Source organism: Diachasma alloeum, unplaced genomic scaffold (genome assembly GCF_001412515.2).
Source record: "Diachasma alloeum isolate Michigan unplaced genomic scaffold, Dall2.0 Dall_scaffold_00198, whole genome shotgun sequence".
Lineage (NCBI taxonomy): Eukaryota > Metazoa > Arthropoda > Insecta > Hymenoptera > Braconidae > Diachasma > Diachasma alloeum.
Genome location: NW_021680363.1, coordinates 1724608 through 1748859, shown reverse-complemented (window position 1 = coordinate 1748859; position 24252 = coordinate 1724608). Strand labels below are relative to the sequence as shown.

The 24252-nt window shown below is 36.0% G+C and overlaps 2 protein-coding genes across 2 annotated transcripts in view; one reads left to right on the top strand and one right to left on the bottom strand.

Annotated features, from left to right (window-relative positions):
• The window catches only part of LOC107048952 (Kv channel-interacting protein 2), a 35798-nt gene extending 20057 nt beyond the window's left edge, over positions 1–15741 (top strand). Inside the window, exons 3-6 of the mRNA XM_015272423.2 lie at positions 13114–13183; positions 13261–13331; positions 14025–14297; positions 14944–15741. Of these exons, the coding sequence (XP_015127909.1) occupies positions 13114–13183; positions 13261–13331; positions 14025–14297; positions 14944–14991 (462 nt within the window). The 3' untranslated portion in view covers positions 14992–15741. The remainder of the gene's footprint in view (positions 1–13113; positions 13184–13260; positions 13332–14024; positions 14298–14943) is intronic.
• LOC114841750 (dynein regulatory complex subunit 5) lies at positions 1304–21408 on the bottom strand. Its single transcript, XM_029126860.1, has 11 exons — positions 20978–21408; positions 11850–11921; positions 10789–11061; positions 9515–9700; positions 8686–8859; positions 7961–8099; positions 6745–6982; positions 6207–6362; positions 5211–5325; positions 1688–1866; positions 1304–1617 (listed from the first exon to the last, which is right to left on the bottom strand). The coding sequence occupies exons 2-11, from the start codon at positions 11894–11896 to the stop codon at positions 1511–1513; spliced, it is 1614 nt and encodes a 537-aa protein (XP_028982693.1). The 5' UTR covers positions 11897–11921; positions 20978–21408; the 3' UTR covers positions 1304–1510.
• Positions 21409–24252: the final 2844 nt, after the last annotated feature.

Sequence of the window (24252 nt, the reverse complement as noted above, 5' to 3'; positions counted from 1 at the left end):
TATTCATGATGATCAGAAGTTCAAGAAAATAATGAATATTACATTAAATTAAGATGAATTGATATTGTGTTGGAGTATGTGTCCGATTTCATATTTTGCAGGGAAATTTCACATGGATTTTTCTCCGGAGTATTTTTCGCGCGGAAAAAAATCCGAGAACTAAAAAAAGTCGATAATGGGGATTTTTGTCTCAATTTTTTTTTCCAAAAATATGGCGATTAGACAAATTTCGAAAAAAGAAAAATGGAAAAATATTGATAATGGAGGGAGTTATAAACGAGATAGACATTTTGACAATGAGATATTTCTTTTAGTCGACCTTTTTTTAGGAGAACATGAGTTTCGTCTCGCATTTGTCGTTCGGATGTTCATTTTTTCATCATAAATTGCGATAAGCTGTACACGGAGAGAAATATTCAATAAAAATTACGTATCTTTTCCGTAATTCCGGAGCGAAATGTGGTTGTATGAAATTTTACGGAACTGTCACGGAATTTTTCCGTAGCGTTCCGTAATTTTTATCTGAATCTCTTGTAAAAAATTATGATACCGTCACTTAAATTTTCAGAGTCGATTCGTTAATCGGTGAGTGAAGTGAGGGTTCCGTAATTTTTACTGAACATTTCTCTCCGTGTAAGGGATGGAAATTGAACGGCTTGTCGTCTCATCGCGTCGCTCAATGACTCGGGTAATGGCTCAAAGTTCAACCGAGGAGAGAATGTCGATCGATAGAAAAATAGAATGAAGTTTTCTTTAATGAAAACATTGGGTAAACAGGATGCGATTGTTTCCAGCAGCTGGGGGTTGAGGTTTTACCAATCTCGGTCGAGCATATTGTGCGATTCAGTATTTCCAAATTGATGATGAGGCCGAGGGTGTTGTATTTTAAGCTTGTGGGTATGTATCCTGGATGAGACTTCACACGCCAGCGTGAATCGCCACTTTCGTCCTACCCCATTGCTGCGCCACATATGATACAGTGTGTGTTGTGCCACCTAGGTCGCGATGATAATAAATTGTAGAGAGAAAGGCCCAGTGAATGGGGAAATTTTTATGCGGGTAGAGGAAAAAATAATTTTTGCTTGATGATAAAATCATGTCATGAACAAAAAGATTGAGATTGCTCCCATTGAATGAAACATGTGGCAGATCGGCTTGTTTATAGCTGAAGATCTGGCTCCAATTCTATTGCATCACCTCTTTAAATTTTTTTTTTAATTTTTTTTAAAGTGGTCAACTCTGAAGTTGAATTACTCACACTGAATCATCGGTTTAATATATTACATTTTTATTTTTTGCCATTTCAATATATATCGTCTGTTTCAATCATAGTTTTGTCAGTCGTTTAAATCAAAGCAAAGAGGATGGAATTTTCATTAGCAATTTAATCCAATTCTCAATTTTTTCGCACGTAAAATCAAATTCAGAAATCCCAATTTGTAATTATCCCCGTAACTTGCTATGAATCACACGCCAAACTGATCCCTGAAAGAGTGATTTATTTGTAGCGTCATGCGCCAGCTGCATCAGACACTTTTGACCTGGTATCAAACATCCGCTGGCTCTCCATCGCAGATCCTCTCTGCTCACCTCCAAATGAACTTCCGTCACCCAATTCTGTCCATGAAAGCACATGCTCATAATTGTCTCGGCGCTCGAAAATTTGAATAGAAAGTCATTTGCTCACCAGTATAGAATGAATTCCCCAATTCATCGTCAGAAGGCACAACGTCGTACTGAGGTCTTTGGAGGTCCTCGAAACCAGGTGGTGGTAGGAGACTCTTTGCTCGCAGTGGAATAAAAGAAATACTCCGTTTACTCTCAAGTGTAGATCTCATCCTCCTCTTCGTCATTTCCTCTTTGTTCCTACAACAATTTCTCACTTATTCATTATTATTCCCTTGTTGTCAGCTCGTTGTCGACTTGATAAATGATAAAAGAAAAGTTGAGAGAAGCAGAAAGAAAATCCAACGCTGAGAGAGAGAAAAAAACGTGATATCATGAGAATAATTTCTTGAGCTGAGAAAATGACGCGAGGGGGCTATTCACATTCGTAATGATGTCACTCAAGGGGGTAATTAAATTGCAGTTGCAGTGAAATCCATGGAATTATTATAATCACTAAAATCAGGGAAGGGGATTTCTTGTAATCCGGAGGTGATTATTTAAAATAAATGGAATCACCAGCGAAACGGTAAAACGATTCACGTTAACTTAGCTCTCAATTGAGTTTTTCAGGAATATCTCAGCATCTAAGGGAGCTAGCGAAATTTCCGTAATAATCTTTTTTGTAGCTCTCAATTTTCTCTACAAAAAAGGTTATTATGAAAATTTTGTTATCTGCCTCAGATTCCGAGATATGCTTTGAAAACTGACCGATAGTCAAAATCGACTTACACCTCGATCACTCGCGCTCGGCCGCTAGCCTTCAGCCGTCGCACGGTTAACGCAGCGCCGCTGGGTTAAACCGCGCGCGCTGTTGCCATCTTGGCGCTTACCGCTGTGCGCGCATTTCAAGTGCGGCAGTGAATATAGCAACACTGTCGCTCGAGGCGTCGACACGGACTCACTCGCACCGGGCGGCGCGGCGCCGCTTTTCTGTCCGTTCGACGTTTCTTTTCTTTTTTTCATCTAAACAAATTCTCCGAGAAACAAACGGACAACGCCAATGCTTCAGAAAAGGGTTGAACTAGGAGCTCTAATTTTTTCAGAATTTTTAAGCGTTGAGAAACACGCTAAAATGTAAAAGTGATTGGGGGTTAAACCGTTTTATCGCTTCGCTACTGAAATGATTACAAAAATTTGGTAATCGATAGCTGTAATCAATGAAATCACTTGTAATCGTCGTAGTCGGGACCGTAAGCACCTGTAATCGAATAAATTTTGTAATGGTTTCACTCAATTGGGAAAAACGCCCGCGAAAAAATATCGTGATCCGATACAAATTCTTCAGATTTTTTCTTCGAAAATGCGAGGGATATTGCGGGTGAGAAAATCGATTCATAAATGACAACGGAACACATAGCCGTGAAGGAAAAGTATCAGGATGGATGGAGAAATGGTTGAAGGGGAGAAGGTTCAACAATTCGCATTCTTTTCATGTGGATTTTTACGCCTTCTCATCTTTCAGAGATTTGTCCTCGTCGTTTCATATTGAGTGGGTGAATTTATCGGGGAAAAATGGCAAAACCTTTGACTGCTCTTGGCTTATGGAATATTGCCATGAATTCTCGCTTCGATGAATGACGTCGGGGGGTCGTGCATAGGAAATAATGGAAATGAAATTAGTGATGACTGTTAAAATCATCTTCTCTCTTCATTACAGATGAAGAAAATAATATTCAATAAATGTTAAAATACTTGAAAATCGAAAACTTTCGTGTTGAGAGGTGGAATGAGGCCTCCGTTTCATTTCTTCCTCCTCCCCCTCAGGAGCAGTACAGTCGAAACGCCTTAAGCACTTAACTTATTCGCTTCCAAAGGGGAGTTGTAAAGGAATTGTGTGAAATGTTATATAACAGGGGTTTCCTGGTCGTGTTAAGGAGAGTGTATACCCTAGTAGCAATGAACGTTTTAATGGGACAGTTTTCCAGGTCTTCCGAGAGGCCATGAATCTATGCATTGTCGAGACTATCTCCCGGGTGTAAGTAAACAGGACTGACAATCAATTCGGGGAGTTTTTGGCGTTCTGCCAGGTGTCTACGGACCGAGCTTTATGGTGACACGATATTCATGGTGATTGGTAGGAATGATATAATAGGGATATTTCATAAATTTTTTTAAGGAGAAATTATTGAAGTAGGTCATCTCAACATTTTGAATTTATCGCTTTTCAATGATTTTTTAATTTGAAAAAGGAAAATTGAGTAACGATTACGAGTGTGAATAGCCCCTCTGAATCATTGAAGATTCAAAACGAGCCCCTCATCGGGGATAAGTAAATTCGCCAAGTGATCATTTCATCGTGTGGTCAGACGCGCAAACAACTCTTCCCCAATCATCAATAATGATCCAATTCCAGCTGCGTAATAAATGACGGATTTAACGGTAACAACGACTCCAATTAGATACGGGATTAATTGATATCGATTGTCAATTAAGGTTCGATATGATTCCCGAGGGAGGGGGACGCATTATCATTGAAAGATCGACGGTGTAATGAGCAAACAAGCCAGGACAATCCATTCCCAGAATTTTGGCCACTCGCCAACTCTCCTCTGACCATTTCCCCAGGGTTTTTTTTATTCGCCCACCGAATTTTACTCCACTCTTTAATATTCCTTTTTCAGCGAGATTCGAAAGTAATTCATATCGTTCGGGGCTTCTTGTTGGTCGCATCAGCTCGCTGGCAAGAGTTCATATGAAACTCATAAACTTTTTTTTACTCCTTTTACTGAACTTCAACGGTGGGAAAAAGCCAAGTGGCGACTGTGATGGAGAAGGAGTTGAATTCAGGCCATTATTTTGACCGCCTCTAAATCATACTGGAAAGGCTCTCGTTAATCATTTCAACTTTTTTGCGAATATTAGAGGGAAAATTTTTAGCGATACTAATGGAGAAATTGTGGTGAAAAAAAAAACTTTCTGACAAATCCGCGATGGAAATTGGGGTATTCACTGTTAGAAAAGTTTAACTGAATTTTCCAGGAAATGACACTGAATTCAATTTAACGGAAAAAAGTCTATGAAACCTCAAGTTTCCCTGAAAATTCAAGGGAATTCCTGAATTTCAGTGGAAAAACCATGAAAATTCTGAAATTTCCATGAATTTTCAATGTAAACATGAAAATTCAATAAGAAATTGCCCTGAAATATCAAAAAATTGAAAATTCAAGGACATTTTTGCTTGAATTTTCCTAATTTCCATTCATTTTTATGGAACAATTTAACGGAAATTTAAAATCCATGAATTTTCCACGAAAACCATGAATTTTCAATGGCAAAATTCCCTGAAATTTCAATGAAACCGTCACTTCTTTCATATTTCAAGGCTAAAGCCTGGAAACTTCAGTAAAAAATTTTCAACAGTGTAATAGAGAACTTGCATGAAGCTTAATTTTTTCGATTTCACGTCTGTGGTTCGTATTTTTGGTTGTCAATTTCATTCAATGGAGCGTTTTACTCGATTGAAATAGAGTTTACTTGATCCAAAAAAAAAATATTTTTCTGGTATTGAACCTTTAGGGAGACCCATTTTGCCCCAGCCTCACCTTTGAATGCTCTCGTTGATCAGATACTCCGATTCTTTCGAGAAATTACACATTCTCACGTCCAATCCGATTATCTGAGGACAACTCTTGACTGCGACGTCTAGGGCCTCGCCAGCTGCATTTCCGAAAAATATTAAAAAAATTTAATACTGTAGATCCGCACATGATCCACACATGACGCCCATATGATCCCCATGACCCTTAATCTGACCCTCGTGACCCTCATTATAGCCCTCATGACTCATATTTTGACCCTTCATTTCTGACCCTTAATTTTGGAGTCTTGATTTCGAGCACCAAATTTTCATCACCAGAATGCAATGGACCCTTAATCTGACCCATATGACCCTTAATCTGACCCTTGCGACTCTTAATCCAACTCCCGTGATCCTTATTCTGACCTTTATGACCCGTTTCTAACCCTCATGACTTCTATTTTGACTCTCGTGACCTTATGACCCTTATTCTGACCCTGAATTTTGGAGTCTTAATTTCGAGTTCCAAATTTTGATCACCAGAACTCGATTTGCATTCTTATAATATAGAGAAATTTAGCCAGAGTTTAACCCAGGCTCTGTCAGAATAATTTATTAATTTATTAATTTATTAATTAATTTATTAGCAACAATAACTATACGCATTCATAAAAAACAATGCAATTATTCACCAAAAAACTTCATAAAAAGTTTCATGAAATGTGAAGAAATCATGAAATTTCCAGTTTCAATTTTCGGGGCGATCACAATAACCTCCCGATATAAATCGGCAAGTTAATGAAAATGAGAATAATAATTGATGGACAATTTTTTGATAATTGTCAAGTATTTTAGAAAGAAGTAAGTTTGATAGAAAATGTCGATAGAAATTTTTTATGCTGACGGAATTTCCAGCAAAAAATGGCACTCGACATCTCTCTCAAAACTAAAATACTCGTCATAACGTGAAAAATTGAAATTTTCTGTTCAGATATGTGAAACGAAAGAATACTCTTCATACCTATGGGTCCCATATTATTATTCGATACATCAATCTCCAAGGACGATATTTTCGCATACCCAGAGGCAATCACTTCCGCCAATGCCATTCCAGTCGCAGTTTTCAAACAGCAGCCACTCACATTCAACTTTTCCAAATTTTTCACTCGCAGAATCACTTTAATCGAACGGAAATTTCATTAATATAAAAATGAGAAAAATTAGAATTTAAATTAAGAAAAGAAATTACAGAAACAGTCAATAGAATTATTCCACTCAAATGTTTTTTTTTCATTTCTAGGTTTTTTGTTTGATTTTTTTATGAGAAGAAAAAAATGAAAAAAAATTGAAGAAATCCCTCCGAAAAATTTCTGCAAAAAATATTAAAATGGAAAAAGTTCTCTGGAAGGATAAGATTTCTGTTTTTTCATTGATAAAAACGCGGAGAACAGATGGGGAATTTTTCAATAGAATCGGCGAAAAATCAATAGAATTTCAATGGAGATTTCAAGCAAATGCGCTAGTTTGTTCAATGAAATTTTCCGCTACTGAAAGCTTACGTGCGGCTATGTGGGTGCCCCCGTCATCCCTAAGTGGATTCAATCTCAAATCCAAATGTCTCAACGGAGTGGACGAATCTTGGAGGAGTCCATGGACAATTCCACCGACCCCATCCGCCTGGATATCATTGTTAGTCAGATATAGCTCGCTCAGACGGCGATGCATCTTCAAAAATTCACCGATTGCATGAGCTCCGGTGTCTCCGAGCTTGCAATGTGAAAAATCCAGCACTTGAATCTGGAAATATTCAGCTAGATGTTGGCTACTCCCTTTGATTGAATTTGAAGGAACGGAGCTTGTGCACTGAGAAAAAAAATTACTTTGCCAAATATTCATTTATTTGAGAGAAGCATTAATTTTTTCAAAATCGTATTTCTTCAATCCGATCATTCCCAGGCGAGCCCGATTAGATTTCAATTCAGTAGCGAACTGGTAAAACGATTTAATCCGACTTATCTCCCAGTTGAGTTTTTGAAGAATATTTCCGAATCTAAGGGAAATGGCGAAATTTTCGTAATGACATTTGTTGTAGCTCTCAATCGGCCCTACAAAAAAGCTTATAACAAAAATCTTGCTATCTCCCTTAGACTTCGAGATATTAATTGAAGACTGGGCAATAGTCAAAATTGACTTGTACCGTTTTACCACTTCGCTACTGAATTATAACAATCATGTTGCTCTAGAGGACGACTATGTTGCACATGAGCTTGAATGAACTCCTCTGATGAATATTCAATTTTCCAAAAAATTTTATTTTCCAGAGGGAAGAATTTCTATTAATTTTTTAATGTTGATAATTATTGGAGGAGTTCACTCACGGTCATAACCAACATGATCATCTCCTACAGCAATATAATTGACATAATTGAAGCCTAATGAGGATTGCCTGGGAATGACTCGACTGGAGAAATATGAAAAAAATTAATATTTCTCTCCCGCAATTGGATATTTGGCAAAAATAATTTTTTCTCTCATTGGATTGCTTCCGGGTGGAAGCTTTGTAACCCTTCGAATTTACGTGTTGAATTTTTTGTGTTATATCTACCCGGATGAAATAAACAATGAATTATACATGGTAGAAGATGACCTGCAAATTAACCATTCGAAATATTACTAATTTTTTAGTAAAAATAACTGTATTGTAGGCAATACAAGAGCAATATTCCACTTGTTTTTATTTCGCCTTCGAGAGGAGGGGAATGAATGTTTACTCACGTTGTTGTTCACGACGATCCCCTGGAGCAATGCCGCTGCACGCGGCTGATCCAGATTACTCCGCGTGATACTGATCTTCTGGAGTTTCCGCGCTTCCTTTATCCCTTTTCCCAGATTTAAACAATCCTCGACTGAAAATCTTGATGAAGAATCGTCTTCTTATGAACAGTGATAGGCATATTCATCAATCATAATTTTATAGAAAATTATGTCTCTCCGTGCACGGGGAGAAATTTTCTAGAAAAATTCTAGTACGAGTACTGGAAGAATTTTAGTGCTGTTAAGGTAAAATTTATTGGTATTTCTGGTAAAATTTCTAGGGATTTCCGTGAAATTTTCACAGAAATACGAGGAAAAATTCACGTTTTCCCCAATAAAATGTCTAATGTCGGCACTGGAATTTTTCCCTGACAGTCCCTTTGCGCCTCTTTTGACGCGCTAGCACTAGAATTTTCTAAAATTCCGTGTGCACAAAAAAATCCTTTTTTGTTACTTTTCAACAAACGATTTATTTGACAGGAGTTGGACTTGCTTGAGAACTCCGCTGTTTTTCCTTCAGTGCACGATTACGACTATAAATAGTCCCTCGGTTTCTCACCCCTATCAACATTGCTCATCCCCATTCATATCAATAATACAGAGAGATATTCATCCCATTTTTCCGAACACTTAACCACGATCGCTCTCGTAATACAAACGAATCTCGTGAAAGTAATACAACTCACTCGAAGTCGCGCCACTCGAACCCCTCGTTCATGTATATCATACCAAAGTTGAGTCGCAATTCACGGAGCTCCTTCAATTTCGGGACAATGATATCCATGGGAATGTGGTGAACCGGAAAATCAGCCGCTGTGCACTGATCCTCATCATCATCCCCAGACCACTTGAACGGATATCTTCACAATGAGAATGAAAAAATTATGGTAGCCCTTGAGAAACTACTCTGAGAAAAAAAAATTATTTTTGCCAAATATTCATTTGCTTTGGAGAAGCACTCATTTTTTCAAAATCGGATTTCTCCAATCGGGTCGTTCCCAGGCGAGTCTGATTAGGTTTTAATTATAACAATCATGTTGCTCTAGAGGATGACTACGTTGAACATGACCTTGGATGAACTCCTCAAAGAATTATTCATTTTTCCTGAATTTCTTATTTTTGGAGGGACGGACAATTAGAACTGGAGATAGGACCCAAAAACTGACTAAAATTTCAGTTTTTTGGAAATATCTCCGGTTCTAATTCTCCTATCTCATTTTTCTCTCCTGGAGATTGAAGTTGAGCTCATTCCCAAAGTGGAGAACACGTCAGGAAATCGAAATCGACTTTTGACGATAGAAAATTACGACGAAAAATTAAAACTCAAAACCAAGGGTCACAAGGGTCAGATTTAGGGTCTCGATAAGTCTCAGAATACGCGTGATATAAGGGTCACGAGGGTCATTTGGGAATCACAAGGGGGCCATGCAGAGATCATATTGGAGCCACATGGATATTTGGCGAAAAAAAATTTTTTTCCAGTGTACGGGGAAATGAAATTATTACGCGATTTACTTGGATGGCTGCAATGACCGAATCGTTAGAGTAGTGACGTACGGCTGCACCAGGTTGATAAGGGTCTTGCACTCGTCTTTTTCAGATTCAACATTCTCAAGTGACTCCAAATACTCGGTGAGATGACGCTCACAATAGAGACGTCGCCAGGAGTTACCGTGTTCATTTGGATTATTGTATTCCCACCTGTACATTAAGCCAGGTTTTTCGTGCACATGTGAAATTAACTATTTTTCCTATTTTCAGTGAGATAATTTACAGTTTGTTAATTAATTGAGCGAAATAGTTTGGAGTGTATTGACTGCTTGTTCATTAGAATTGTTTTCCTGCCTGAATTTACTTACTGAGGACATTTTCTACCATTTTTTTGCCAGAAAATTATTCTAATGCATTGGTTAGACTTGAAGAAGGCCAATGCGTGAAAATTTACACGATTTGATCGTTTTGTTTATTCAATAAGCATTAATAAACCTTATCACAGGGGGCGGGATAATGATGTGACCCCTCTCGACAGCTCGTACAATTCGGAATCGCATCGAATTTTCTGGTAATTGTTTGTAGATTTTAACTCTCTTTCAATTGAAAAAAAAAATCTCATGGAAAAAAATTATTGTTCATTCAAGTATATTTTATACTCGAATGGGGGATGGGTGTTTCAATTCGAGGATGATTATTTCATATTATTTCGGAGGCCCAGATTACCAACATTGTCCCAACGCTTACAGCCAATATTTTCCGAATGTTAAAATTTCTCTGCCTGAATATTGCGTTCAAAATAATTTTTTTCAACAGCAGATAAGACAATCAATCTCATGATCGAATTCTGCCAAGATGGCGTTGGGAAGAATATTTTAAATCACAATTGGATTCATTCAAAATTCAGTAGCGAAGCGACCTATCTCCCAGTTGAGTTTTTGAGGAATATTTCTAAATCTAAGGGAGATAGCGAAATTTTCGTAATAACATTTGTTGTAGCTCTCAATCGGCTCTAGAAAAACGATTTTACCTAAAATTTTGCTATCTCCCTTAGATTCCGAGATATTCGTTGAAAACTGGGAAAAGTAAAAATTGACTTAAACCGTTTAACCACTTCACTACTGAATTATTCTTTCAGTTATTATCGAAAAAGCATCGGTCTACAAATAGCATATTCAAATTCCTATGGCCAAAATTACTTCTTCTGCCACAAAAAATGAAAAATTTCGAATTTGACGAATACAATGTTTCCCTTCGGTGGCGAAAAATAGCCAGAGTGGAATATTTGGAGCTCTCACCTGGCTTTAGCAGCCCGTGACCAGTAGAACTCATAAGGTATCTCCTGAATAACAATCTCAAACGGCAGATCAGCTGGCAATAATTCCAAAAGTGCATCCCTATCCGCCGGATTTGAAAGTTCATCAAGTATAGGCATGCGAGGCCATCGTTTCACCAACGACCCAAGTGCTAGAGTTTTCAAGTCAGGCACGAGTGACTCATCCCATGTTTCATTCTCCGCACGAATGCTTCGATCCTGCTCGCACTCCAGTAATAATGTCTGGCCCGAACATCTGGTCCGATACAGAAAACTAAATTTACTCGCTCGTAGTAGATTTTCGAAGAATAAACGCGACATCTCGTCTCTATTCTCAAGCTCGATCTATCAATTTATTGTTAACGAGAGTGAATTTATTCATCTAGTTTGTAGGGATTATTACTAGTTTCCAGGGATCGCCATCAATATTAATTAAATTTCTGTAATATTACGTGAATTTGACCCTTACGTAAATGAAGGTTTAAAATATGTTGATCTAATTTTTCCAATAGGATAATACTAATAATCTGATTTTTTTCGAATAATGATGAATTAAAATTTGTTAATGTGGAACTGTAAATTCACCACACGGAGAAAAATGTTCAGTAGAAATCGCGGAACTCACAATTCGCTCACCGATTACGGAATCGGCTTAGAAAATTTAATAAGTGACCGTTTCGTAATTTTTCACAGGAGATTCAGATAAAAATTACGAAATCCTCTGAAAACATTCCGTGACAGTTCCGTAAAATTTCCTACAACCACATTTCGCTCCGGAATTACGGAAAAATACGTAATTTTTATTGAATATTTCCGTGCACTAAGTGAATAATTCAAATTTCTTAAAAGAGGATTTTCGATTACACAAATAATCGTCAATCTTCCTCTTCAATTATTGATTGATAAAATAGTTAAAAATTTGAATATTTGAATTGATGGTACTTGAGTACTTAAAAAATTTAAGAGTGAGTTAGCTAATTGATGGCCACAATATTTAACGGTAACTAAATATTATGAATTTGGCCATCCCTGCTAGTTTCATACCTGTAGGCTTCGATGACGCTCTTCGATATTGTATGGGGAACTCTCATGATTTTTATTCAATTTTCATCGCCACTAGAAACGGAATTTATTCAATTGATGAAATGGTTGGTATTAGTAAGGGCATCTATTCGATAATTACTTGAATTGTTGATATTTTTATTGAATTAGAGTTGACTCTTTATATACGATACACTTTTACCTCTAATCTATTAATGTTGATGATTACACATTAACAAAAAATTACATTTTCCCCTGGAGAGATATTTTGTCGTGTTGACTCAATTTACTTGTGGACAGAAAAGAAAGTTTCCACCAAAGCACGATAATTTTCGTAGTAGCAATTGCTCTCGCGAGACATTTACATGTCTTTCGGGCAAATGCATTCGTTCTACAGAGAATTATATGAGGCTCCGGTTATATCAAGTCAATGTTATTGAGTAGTGAATATCTTTGTGCAATAAATAGTTATGATTTCCACGAAACAAATGATAATTTCAAGAAGAAACTACAATTTTCTTGCCGAGAACTGTTATTGTGCAAAACTAAATAATTTCAAGAGATCAATTTTTTTTTTTTTAAATATTCTTTCCTGGTCAATGTATCTTATAGAGAGAGTCAACTGTACCTACATTATTCTTAATTACGATATAGCAGTCAGTTCACTATAGTCTAGATTATTGTAGCTAGTCTATTAAAATTCTGTAACGAAGCGATAAAATAGTTGAAGTCGATTTAGCCCTTGGCTGAGTTTTTGAGGAATACCTCCGAATCTAAGTGAGATATCGAATTTTTCGTAATAACCTTTTTTATAGCCCTGAATTAGCCCTACAAAAAAGTTCATGACGAAAATTTCGCTATCTCCCTTAGATTTCGAGGAACTCATTAAAGACTGACCAATAGTAAAAATCCACTTGAACTGTTTTACCGCTTCGCTGCAGAATTATTGAATTCATCTGATAAAATCAATTCCAAGTTATTTTTTCCTGAAATTTATCAGCAAATTAACGTGGCTGATTGTATCTCGTAAATTCGTTGAATTTCAATATCTAATATTGACCAATTAACGGAGAAAAATCTGTCTAGTTAGCGAGTATCTCAACCTCCATCAGGACTCTAGACATTTAGGTGAAGATAATTAGAAGATAGTCATAGTGCATCTGAAATTGAATAATTCCAATTATCAACTCTAATCATTCAGTTAATCGGATTGATAAGATGATACGACCTGAATCTAATAAATTCATAATTTGTTTTTTGTTCGAAGGAGTGTCCTGAGGGTGTCGTTCAGGAGGACTCATTCAAGGACATTTATGCCAAGTTCTTTCCACATGGAAGTGAGTAAAATACGATTAGTAAATTCTCCTACTATCTCTTGCGTATTTTTTATGACGATTCAATGGAATTATTTCAGATTCTAGCCTCTACGCGCACTACGTGTTCAAGGCCTTTGACGTTAACTGCAATGGGGCCATCAGTTTCAGGGTAATGTTGGATAAATAATTATTATATACGGTTAATGAAATGGGGCTCAAATGAAAGCTCTGACGAGTCCTTTATTTAACCTCCCGTGGTCAGGACTTTATTTTCCGTCACGGCGTAGGCTCAAAGGCAGATTTCCCTCCGAAAAATTCAGCAGCGAAGCGGGAGGGAAATGTGTACTTTGCGCCCGCCGTGACGGAAAAGCCTTTCACTGGAGAAAAAATAACCAAAGTACTTGGATATCCTTACTCTCGATCACTCGCGCTCGGCCGCCAGCCTTCATCCGCCGCACGGTTAGCGCAGCGCGGCTGAATTAAATCGCGCGCGCTGTTGCCGCGTTGGCCCTTACCGCTACGTGTGCATTTGAACTGTAGCAGTGAATCCAGCAACGCTGTCTCACTGACTCACTCGTACCGAGCGGCGCGGCGCGGCGCGGCGCGGCGCCGGTTTTCTGTCCGTTTAACGTTCGCTTTTTTAGCTACATAAATTTCTCAATAAAAAAACGGACAATGCCAACGCTTAATTAAAGGATTGAACTAGGAACTCTAATTTTTTAGAATTTTTAAACGCCACGAAAACGGGCGGCGCTCATTGAGCGAGCGATCGAGGGTTGAAGACACGTCTCTAAACGTATCGACTCGCGAAGAAATTCAATGTACGAAGACATTCAGTGAAGGACGTTGTAACTATTTTCAGGATCTACTCGTGACTCTCTCCACGCTGTTACGTGGGAGTATATACGAGAAACTCAGATGGACATTCAAGCTCTACGACATAAATGGGGATGGTTGTATTACAAGGGGTGAATTGGGTGAAGTCGTAACAGCAGTTCACGAGCTGATGGGACGAAAGCATCCAGCCGAGGAGGAGAGGAAGGCCAGGGAACAACTGGACAGGGTCTTTGAGAAACTCGATCTCAATCATGATGGGGTTATCACGATAGAAGAATTCATCGAAAGTTGCCTTAAAGTGAGTTGTTGATGATATTATTGTCATTCTACACTTTTTATCGAGGGACTATTCACATTGGTGGTCGTGTAATCAAATTGCAGTCCCAGTGGAATCAATGAGGTCATTGTGATCACCGGAAAGGACGTGATTATATTTCTTGAAATTGGTTTTTGTAATCAGGAGGTAATCATTTGAAGTAAATGTAATCATTTCAGTAGCGAAGCGGTAAAACGGTTCAAGTCGATTTCAACTATTGGCCAGTTGTCGATAAATATCTCGAAATCTAAGGGAGATAGCAAAATTTTTGTCATGTGCTTTTTTGTAGCGCTTAGTTCACTCTACAAAAAAGGTCGTTACGAAAATTTCGTTATCTCCTCAGATTCGGAGGTATTCCTTAATCTCGCTAAATCGACTTGAACCGTTTTACCGCTTCGCTACTTTGAAATTGGTAAAAAAAAATCTGCAAAAAAAAGTTTAATCCTTGTTAAATTGTCAAGTATTGAAAATGCGCACGTTAAATCCGTGTGTTGAAATTTGTGTGTTATTTTGACCAGTAATCACGTGCAATCAGTTACATTTTACAATGATAGCCTCCCACAATTTGACTGTGAATAGCCCCTCAAATCCTTCTATTCGTATCAAATAAATCATTCAATGAATACAGGATGAGGTCATCACCCGCTCACTGGCAATGTTCGACTGTGAACTTTGATCTCCGGCGAACATTAGCCCTACAAGGTCACCGGTCGGTGTGACACCAACGTCCCCAGCCTCGGGTGCAACCCAATCACTGACGAGTTCATCCCCAACACCACCGCGTTACACCTTACTACCGTCACTACCAGCTCCAACGATAATGGAAAATCCGCTTATACCAATTCCATTGCCATCGCAGATTGATCATCTATCGGAGCCAATGCATCCACCGCCGGACTACATGACTGTGCAGCAGGTACCCTTTTGTTACCGCGGGCCACACTGCTGGGACCAGACGGATGAGCCACTCTTCTGCTGAGGGAAGTCAGTCGTCAGTCTGTCATTCAGTCAAATTTATAAGAGAATATGTTATAATCAAACGGAATTTAGGATGTCCTGGGTATTTTGATTATTTCGGGAGAATTTTTTCTTTTGTTTTTTCATTAGTTAAAACTAGCTACTCGAATCAGATACCGATGAAATTCAATGAAGAAATACGTATGAAAAAATTCAAGAGAAAAACTTTGTCTCGCCAGATAATTCGAGTGGAATTCTCGCTATTTTTATAGAAAAACATCAATAGATGACAATTTTTCTATTCATTAATAATATTGATATTAATGTTCTATCGATATTTCTTCTATAGAAATCTCTACATAAATTAAGTACTTTCATTCGCAATTTCTCTTTAATTACACTGTTAGAAATTTTTTGAAATTTCATGGAAGGTGTTATAGTAAATCTCATGGGAGTGACATAGAATCGGATTTAGGGAGAAAATGGTTATGAAATTTCAAGTTTTAAGTAGAATTCACGGAAATTCATGAATTTTCAGTGGAATATGAATATTCAGAAACAAAATGACATGATTTCTCAATTTTTCCCTGAATTTTCCTGATTTTTCTAGATTTTCCGAGAATAATTAAACTGAAAAATCAAGTATTGTATTGATTCCCGGATCATTTGAACAGAAAATCAATGGAATATTTGATTTTTCAATAACAAGATTTCCTGAAATTTCAGTGGAACACGATAAAAATTTCCGGAATTTGAAACGGAAAATTCAGACGAAAATTTTTAACAGTGTAACACATATTTTGTTTGAGCTTCTGTTGAATTTTTCCCGATGAAAAAATGAACAGAATTTATCGCCGAACATTTCAGAAATTAGCGGAATCCCCAGGACATCTTTAATTAAATATTTACGAAAAATCCAAACATCAAATACGAAATCGAAACTCAAGGACGTAATGAACAAAATAAAGTGGATTGAAAGAGTTGATAACGTGGAGTAGATAACGAATTCGAGACTACCACTGCGGGAGGGTCAGTATTTGCACAATGACTCTCTTGAGATTGTACCTGTAGAATTAAAAAATACGATTGAATAATTGTAGCGTAGGACCTGCACTGTGGGTCACCCGATAATTTTGGGTTCATTACCAGTCGGCATTAATTTTTGGCGACTAACAGTAATGGTTATTGAATAAAAAATGAAGGGAAGTATTTAAGGCAATTTGAACAAAGTTGTCTTGCTGTTAGTATTTTACTTTTCTCGGTCTGTAAATATTTTTTATTCTCGATTATTCATTAATTATGCATTTAATCGTTTCGGTTTGAGCGTTGGAATAATTCATTTCATTTCCACTTCGACATTGCAGTCGACTCTTTGTATAAGATACTTCCTTCGTTGCTCCCTTATTCAGTGAAATTCTTACCTCTAATCATTTAATATCGATAATTAATGAGTCAATTCGTGTTTAAATACTATTATTTCATGTAGTCCTCTTTCCCTCTTTTCTTCGAACATAACTGCACATGATAAAAACACTGGAATCCACTCGTCTCTGAGGTTTGACCTCTGAAAACGCTTAACACTCAAGATCATTTGACCCTCAAGGTCATATTACCCTTACGATCACTTCAGTCGTTCCTTCCGTGACGCTCAAGTCCTTTTGACCTTTATGATCACTCTCCATTCTTCATTCTTTAAAAAATACCACGGGTATCGGGTGGGCGGTGATAATCTTCGAGCGCTCGAAGTTCGATGTTTCTCATAGAGTGATATCTTATACAGAGGGTCAATTAGCTCTCGGAAATGAGACCCTCGAGTGGAAAATTTCAAGTCTCTTAAGAGACTCGAGTCTCATCTCGAGTTTTTCACTCGAGACTCTCATTTCCGAGATCCAATTGACCCTCTGTATAAGAATCTCTTGAGAGAGTTGAAATTTTTCACTCAAGTGTCCTTTGACCTGTGTCCTAAGACCTCTGTTTTCACTATAAAATTCCATGGCCATGGGTATCTTATATGGAGAGTCAACAGTAATTGTTGTATATTCACATTATTCATCAGCTGATAGTTTTTTTGTCGAAGTCCTTCGGATTATGGTGATGTGCCAAAATAGTTCTCATTAGCGAGTAGCTTTATTCATTGACTACTATGAATAATACGTGAGTGTTAAATTATATTGTACGCGGCTGTGAATTCGAGCATCTCAATGGAGGTTTGCCAAGGGTAATAAACAAATTATAACACGAAAATGATGAAGTTAATTCGGAGGGACGGGCGAGCGTTCAGCCACGATTTTATAATTATGAAATATTTAATGAATATAACAAAAGTTAATTGTATTCAGCGACATCAAGTACTTGCGTTGCGAGTGGACAAATGGAAATAAACTGTTGATCTTTTTTATGCATCTGCTGAGGACACGTGAGAGGCCGCCAGGTCAATTCAACGGAATCAAGTGCTGTTGATTCTGAGGAAAAATACATCGTTTTGCTGTTCTAATTGTTGTGTGAATGAGAAAGCAATTATTCACTTAATATGTTATTAACTCTCGTTCCATTCATCGTTAGAGAACAAATTCGCTAGGAAATTCTATTTAATTTCTATTGAAAAGGATTTCAATAGAAAGAATTTCATTGGATTTCTATTTGTTGGAAATCAGAAGGTTAAGATTACTATATGACCGGAAAAATTTCTTAGAAAAAGCTAGAGAATTCTATAGAGATTTCTATTGAAGAGGTCTGCAAGTTTACGGCGAATTTTTTACAGAAAATCAGCAGAATTCATGCATGAAAAAAATTTAATACAAAAACTTAGCGAATTCGCTAGACAATCCTTTTGAACCTTCTATTAGTTTTTGGGCGATTCTATTGAAATATTCAATTGGAAATATTCTATAGAAAAAGTAAATACAATTCAATGTTTCTATACAAGTTATTCTATTGAGATATTTTCTATAGAATTTCCTCGGCTCTAATTTTCTAAGTGTTTTTTGTTCGATTTTTTCTATGAAGAGAAAAAAAAATTGAGTGAAAACAACTTGGAAAATTTGTGCCGGGGAAATTCTATAGAAAATATTTCAGTACAATAAATTGTATAGAAAAATCGACTTCTATTGACTTTTTTACTAGAATATTTTCTATTGGACATTTTAATAGAATGGGGCAAAAACTAATGGAAAATTCAATAGAAATCCAATAGAATTATCTAGCGACTTCCCAAGGTTTTTCTATTAAATTTTCTTCATTTTTCTTCTCTTTTCATTAATAAAATCAAACAAAAAATCTTAGAAAATTTTCACTCAGTAATTTCTATAGAAAACATCTCAAGTTGTATAGAAAAATTGAATTCTGTTGATATTTTCCATAGAATATTTTCCATTATCCATTTTTTCTAAAAAAAAAAAAACATAAAAACTGCGGAATTTGTCAACAGAATCAGCAAAAACTAATAGAAATTTGCAAAAAAATGAATAGAATTTTCTAGCGAATTCCCCAAGTGTTTGGGTGAAAATTTTTTGTACAAGTATCATTTCACATTTGAATAAAAAAATATCACTCAATTCTTAGAACAGTTACGACCACGCAACCTTAATCAGACAAGTGTAGAGATGCATAAATGTATTTCAATAATTTGTTTTTCGATGCGAAATATTAAAAAAAAATAGAGAATAGGTAAATTGTTACAGTAAAATTGAAACTAACGTCGATATTCGACGAAGTGAGTGCCCTTAGAAATACCGTTATCTCTCATTTTCATTGAGTGAAAATGGTCGTCTGTCAGCAACTGATGATTATAAATTACGAATAATTGTTCACGAACGATTATAATTTTTTATTGCTATTTACTTTGAATTATTCAACTTACTTATCAATACTTGAGTAGCGAAAAACTGTACTCATAAGTAATTGCATTTAAATTAATAGACTTCGTTGAGTGTAAATGGCAGATCACCTGAGCATGTCACTAGGAAATTCCGAAAATACATATTTTAAAGTTAAAAAATAGAATTACAAGGGACTTTGAATGAGTTCCACAAAATTTTGTTAGAGAGAAAAAAAATTCAATCGATGTTTTTAAGGTTGAATAATGAAAAATTAGGAATTTATAAACAGCTGAAAATAGCTGGAAAATTAATTAGACTGCGTAAAATAGCTACGAGGAAGTTTTTCATATCACTGAAAATTCTTTTCGTATTTCCCCTCAATTTTATTTGACATTTAGATGAAGAGCATTAGGACTATGGAGTAGGTTAAAATTATAGGGTAGTTGTCTAGATACTGTTTTTTTGGTATCTCTGGCTGTACTCGAGTTTAATCATCCTGTTAATCAGCCTTACCGAATTTTTAGATTATTTCTGGACAACAATTTCGTCGAACAGATGAAGAAATTGACTTGTTAGTGAAACAGAACGAATATTCTGTTGCGAAGTTGTGGGATGAGTTGAGGAAATTGCACTTGAAATTCAGATTTTTCTGAATGTTTTGAAAGGAGATGGGGACATTTTCATTTGGTCAAAATTTAAATGGATTTCTATGGAATTCTCTGCAGGTCTTCAAGTAAAAATGTACAATTGAAAATCTTTGCGAAAAAATTAGTGGATTTTTATCTTTCCACGTAGAAAAAAAATTGATAGAAAAACCTAGCGAATTCTTTTGGATTTCTTTTGAACTTTCGATTAGTTTTTGGCCGATTCTATTGAAACGTCCAATAGAAAGAGTCAATAGAATTCGATTTTTCTGTATAACTTATTTTCTTCAGATATTTTCTATAGAATTCTATTTTTTCTTTCTTCTCATCAAGAAAATTTGAACCGAGGAAATTCAATAGAAATTTCTAACGAATTCGCTAGGTTTTTCTATTAATTTTCTTCATCCTTTCTGTATAATTATTCTTTTATTATTTCAAAAAATTGCATAAATAAGAAGCTGCGAAAATTTTGAGCCGACAAATTTTTATAGAAAATATCTCAGTAGAATAAGTGGCATAGAAAAATCGAATTCTACTGATTTTTTCTATAGAATCTTTTTTATTGAACATTCATATTGAAAAAAATTGCAGACAAGCTGTCAAAACGGTAAAACGGTACAAGTCAATTTTGACTATTAACCAGTATTCAATGAATATCTCGGAATCTAAAGGAGATAGCAAAAGTTTTGTTATAACCTTTTTTGTAGAGCCGATTGAGAGCTACAACAAATATAATTACGAAAATTTCGCTATCTCCCTTACATTCCGAAATATTCCTCAAAAACTCAACTGGGAGTCGACTTAAACCGTTTTACCACTTCGCTACTGAAATCCAATAGAATTCTCTGTCGACCTTTCAAAATTTTCCTGTGAAATTGTTTCGTACGTGTCAACAAAAATCCTCAACATCGTCGTACACCTTCGCTGGAGAACTAGCCCGACTACGTCCCTAAAAAACTGCAGAGTTGTCAATGGATAATTAAATAAATAATTACGTCATCCCCGGTGATGCTGAACAAAACGAGAATTAAGAGCGTTACTGCGTGATTTGAGAATCTCAAAAGATGTAAAAGAATCGTTCAACGCCATACTGCCTCACGATAATGAAAAGAAAACGATGAAAAAACTTTTTTCTAGATTTCACAACAGCGTAAAAAGGCCACAAGTCATCAACAAATTCATTAACACTAGATTAGATAGTTCAGACAGGAGTCGAGTAACTGGTGAAAATAAATGATATTACCCTCATCTCAACACTTGTTTCTGACGTTTCTGTAGCACGTGAGACCTTCCATCCGCATCACTAATTTCAGGATTAATTGATTCATTAATTTTGTAACATTTGTTGTTAATGTAAGTAGGGATTCAACTGTTGACTGAATGTGAGAAAATTGCGAGCGAATGTGGTAACGAGTGCAACTGAATTTTGATGATATGACTCCAATAGTTTGATTCGTGGTGAGACATCGACGAATGAACAACACCAAATCACGTGTTGGGAGGGGAGCGGATAATCGATCTGATGCCAAGATTACCAAACATCCGAGGATTAGTGGAGCTTCCTTTTAATCAATAGAGCTACATAAAGTCAACAAAACGCGTACGAAGAAATTTAATCGAAAATTCTAGCCCTTCATGTGAGAAATTCTATTGAATTTCTGCTGGAATTCTATAAAAATTCCATTTGTTTTTTGCGCGGACTCTTTTAAAAATTATGCAACTCATTCAATTGAGACTATTTCTATAAGAATTGTTGATCAAGAATTTTTAAAGTATTTCATTCTTGGATTTCGTTATGAGAAACCAGGCAGTACCGAAGCTGCAAAACTGTTCAAGTAGATTTTCATATATTTATAATTTATTATTCAGTTTGGAATGAATATCTCGGGATCTAAGGGAGATAGCAAAATTTTTGTGAAAACCTTTTTTGTAGGCCTCAATGTGCTCTACAGAAAAGGTTATTACGAAAATTTCGCTATCTCTCTTAGATTCGGAGAGATCCCTAAAACACTCTGCGGCCTCAATCCACTTTGGATTGATCAACGGAAAAAACTTGGAAAATTTATGCCCGAGAATTTCTATTCAAAAATAAACAGCTATCGACTGTTTTCTATGAAATATCTCTTAATGAAATAATAGGATAAAATTGCATAATCTCCAATAGAATTGCCGCAAAAACAATTTTTTTATTGAATTCCAATAGAATTCTTTTAGACTTTCAGCAGAAATTCAATAGAATTTCTTGAAGAAACCGCAAGTTTTTCTGCTAAATTATTTCATACGTTAAAGAATGAGGGTGGGGCACAATGGGGCTTCTCAAAATAGTGAAAGAATGGTGAAACGAGAGGATTGATTTCCCTTTGTTGAATAAAATTTTAATTTCACTACAATTCGCTAAAAAAATCTATTGAATTTCTATAAAATTTTCTATCAATTTTTTCCGAAAGTCCGCAGTTGATCCGTACGTTTTTTTATAGAAAATTTCAAAGGAAAATGTTCTATAGAAAACATTAACAGAATAAGATTTTCTTCGCAACTTATTGAGATATTTTCTATAAAGATTCAACTGCCCCAATTTTTCAGTTTTCTATTTGATTTTCTTAATAAACGAGAAGAAAAATAGAGTATGAAAAACCAAGAAAAATCATATCGAGGGATTTCTATAGAAAATCTGTCAATGGAAAAAGTTGTATAGAAAAATTAAAATCTACAGATTTTTTCTATTAAAAAAACGCGCAGTAAAGCTGCAGAATTCCAGATAGTTGAGAGGCGTGCCCGCCATCTTGCTTAGACCCCTTCCTCTGCCGGGAGGGGCTTTCAAGATGGCGGCGTCTCCACCTCGTGTTTTTAAACATTTCTTTGAATGACTTATCCTCTGCAGACTGCCGTCAACTCGGCACACCTACTTTCTATGAAATGAACAAATCTTTTGAGCCATCTTCCAGATTTTTCCGTGCCCTTTTGACTGAAAATTCAAGGCTCAAAGTTTTCTCCGCAATTTCAGCAGTTGTTTTTCATCCGAGGACCTCTAATCGATCTCAAGATATTCAGTAAAAACTAAAATTCGAGTGATATCGACTCCTCTCGTTTCTCCACTGAATCAAACACGCGCTATTCAATTTCATTTCCTTCAACATGGCTCACTAGAATTATTGAAAACCATTCCGCCTCTGGTTAGGAAAAAAATAGGAATTCAAAAACAAAGTGTAGCTGTATTTAGGTGAATAAACTGCTGAGTGAGTATTAGCTGTAAAAATAACGTACGAGTTTGTGTGCAATTATCAAAAAGTACTTTGTGATTAGTCGAAGATTTAGATTATTAAAATCAAGAGGATAATTAAATCATGAATATAAGGCTCCGGTCGGGGGCATCTCGTTATGCTCACAAAAATAATCAAGAGAATTATATCGATTTCTAAAGCAGATTAAATGAACTCTTTAGTGAAAAGGCGTGTATTGAAGAGTTGATGAAGAGACAGATACGATGTTATTGATTAGAGGAATTAAATTTCATTTCAGTAGTGAAGTGATAAAATAGAATAAGTCAACTTGAGAATGAGATTTCAATCAATGTCTTTAAATCTAAGGGAAGTTCGTGGGAAGAAACACCTAACGCATTCGTTAGCAAGTTCTTTGATTTCCAGCAGAAAATTCTCCGGCGTTTCTGCGCATTTTTTAAAATGGAAGTGCTCAATATAAAACATTTTACAGAAAAAAATCGATTGCCTCGCATAGAAATTCCAGAATCTATTGAATTTTCCAAAGCAATATTTTCCGTCAAAAATTTCTACAAAAAAAATGCACAGCGAAGTTGCGGAATTTTTCAGTAGAATTGGCGAAAACCTTGTCAATTTTTCTAGCGCATGTCTGTACAGCAATTGTCATTCTCCTTGGATCTCGAAATATTTTCTAAAAACTCATCTTCAAGTGGAACTTCACTACTGATTTGCGGAATGGCCTACTGGGCAAATTCCTCTATTCGTCATTTAATCTTCAAATTTGTATGTTATGAACAAAAACGTTATCTTTAGGTATAATTATTAAAGAGTGGAATCATGATGTTAAATAAATTGTTGCGTGCTCCTTCTTTTTAATAAAAGCTCATGTTTCCTAAATTATTTTCAACTATTAATTGAAGTGAGAATAGAAATTAATCCTTCCTACCTTCCTGCTCTGAACCTTGTCCGTTATGCTCCCAATGGAATTTTCAGGATGTTTGAGTAACCAAGGCCGTTTCCATGGCATCCACGTAAATTATTAATTCGAAGTGGGGATATTACCTACAATTGTTTATCGTGACGAAATTACTAGAACTGAAAAATTTTCATGTAAAAACCTAGCGAATTCGTTAGACAATTCTATTGGATTTCTATTGAACTTTCTATGAGTTTTTGGCGAATTCTATTGAAACTTTAAATAGAAAATTTTCTGTAGAAAAAGTCAATAGAATTTGATTTTTCTTTACAATTTATTCTATTGAGATATTTTCTATAGAATTTCCTCGGCTCAAGTTTTCCA

Bases quoted from the DNA above. Each gene is read 5' to 3' on its own strand.
- LOC114841750 (XM_029126860.1), bottom strand. From the start codon at position 11,896: ATGAGAGTTCCCCATACAATATCGAAGAGCGTCATCGAAGCCTACAG. The intron at 5,326-6,206 runs GTATGAAGAGTA...TCGGAAATGCAG, and splicing joins TAATAATATGGGACCCATAG to CTGGCGAGGCCCTAGACGTC. The intron at 1,867-5,210 runs GTGAGGCTGGGG...AAATTGTTGTAG, and splicing joins ATCAACGAGAGCATTCAAAG to GAACAAAGAGGAAATGACGA.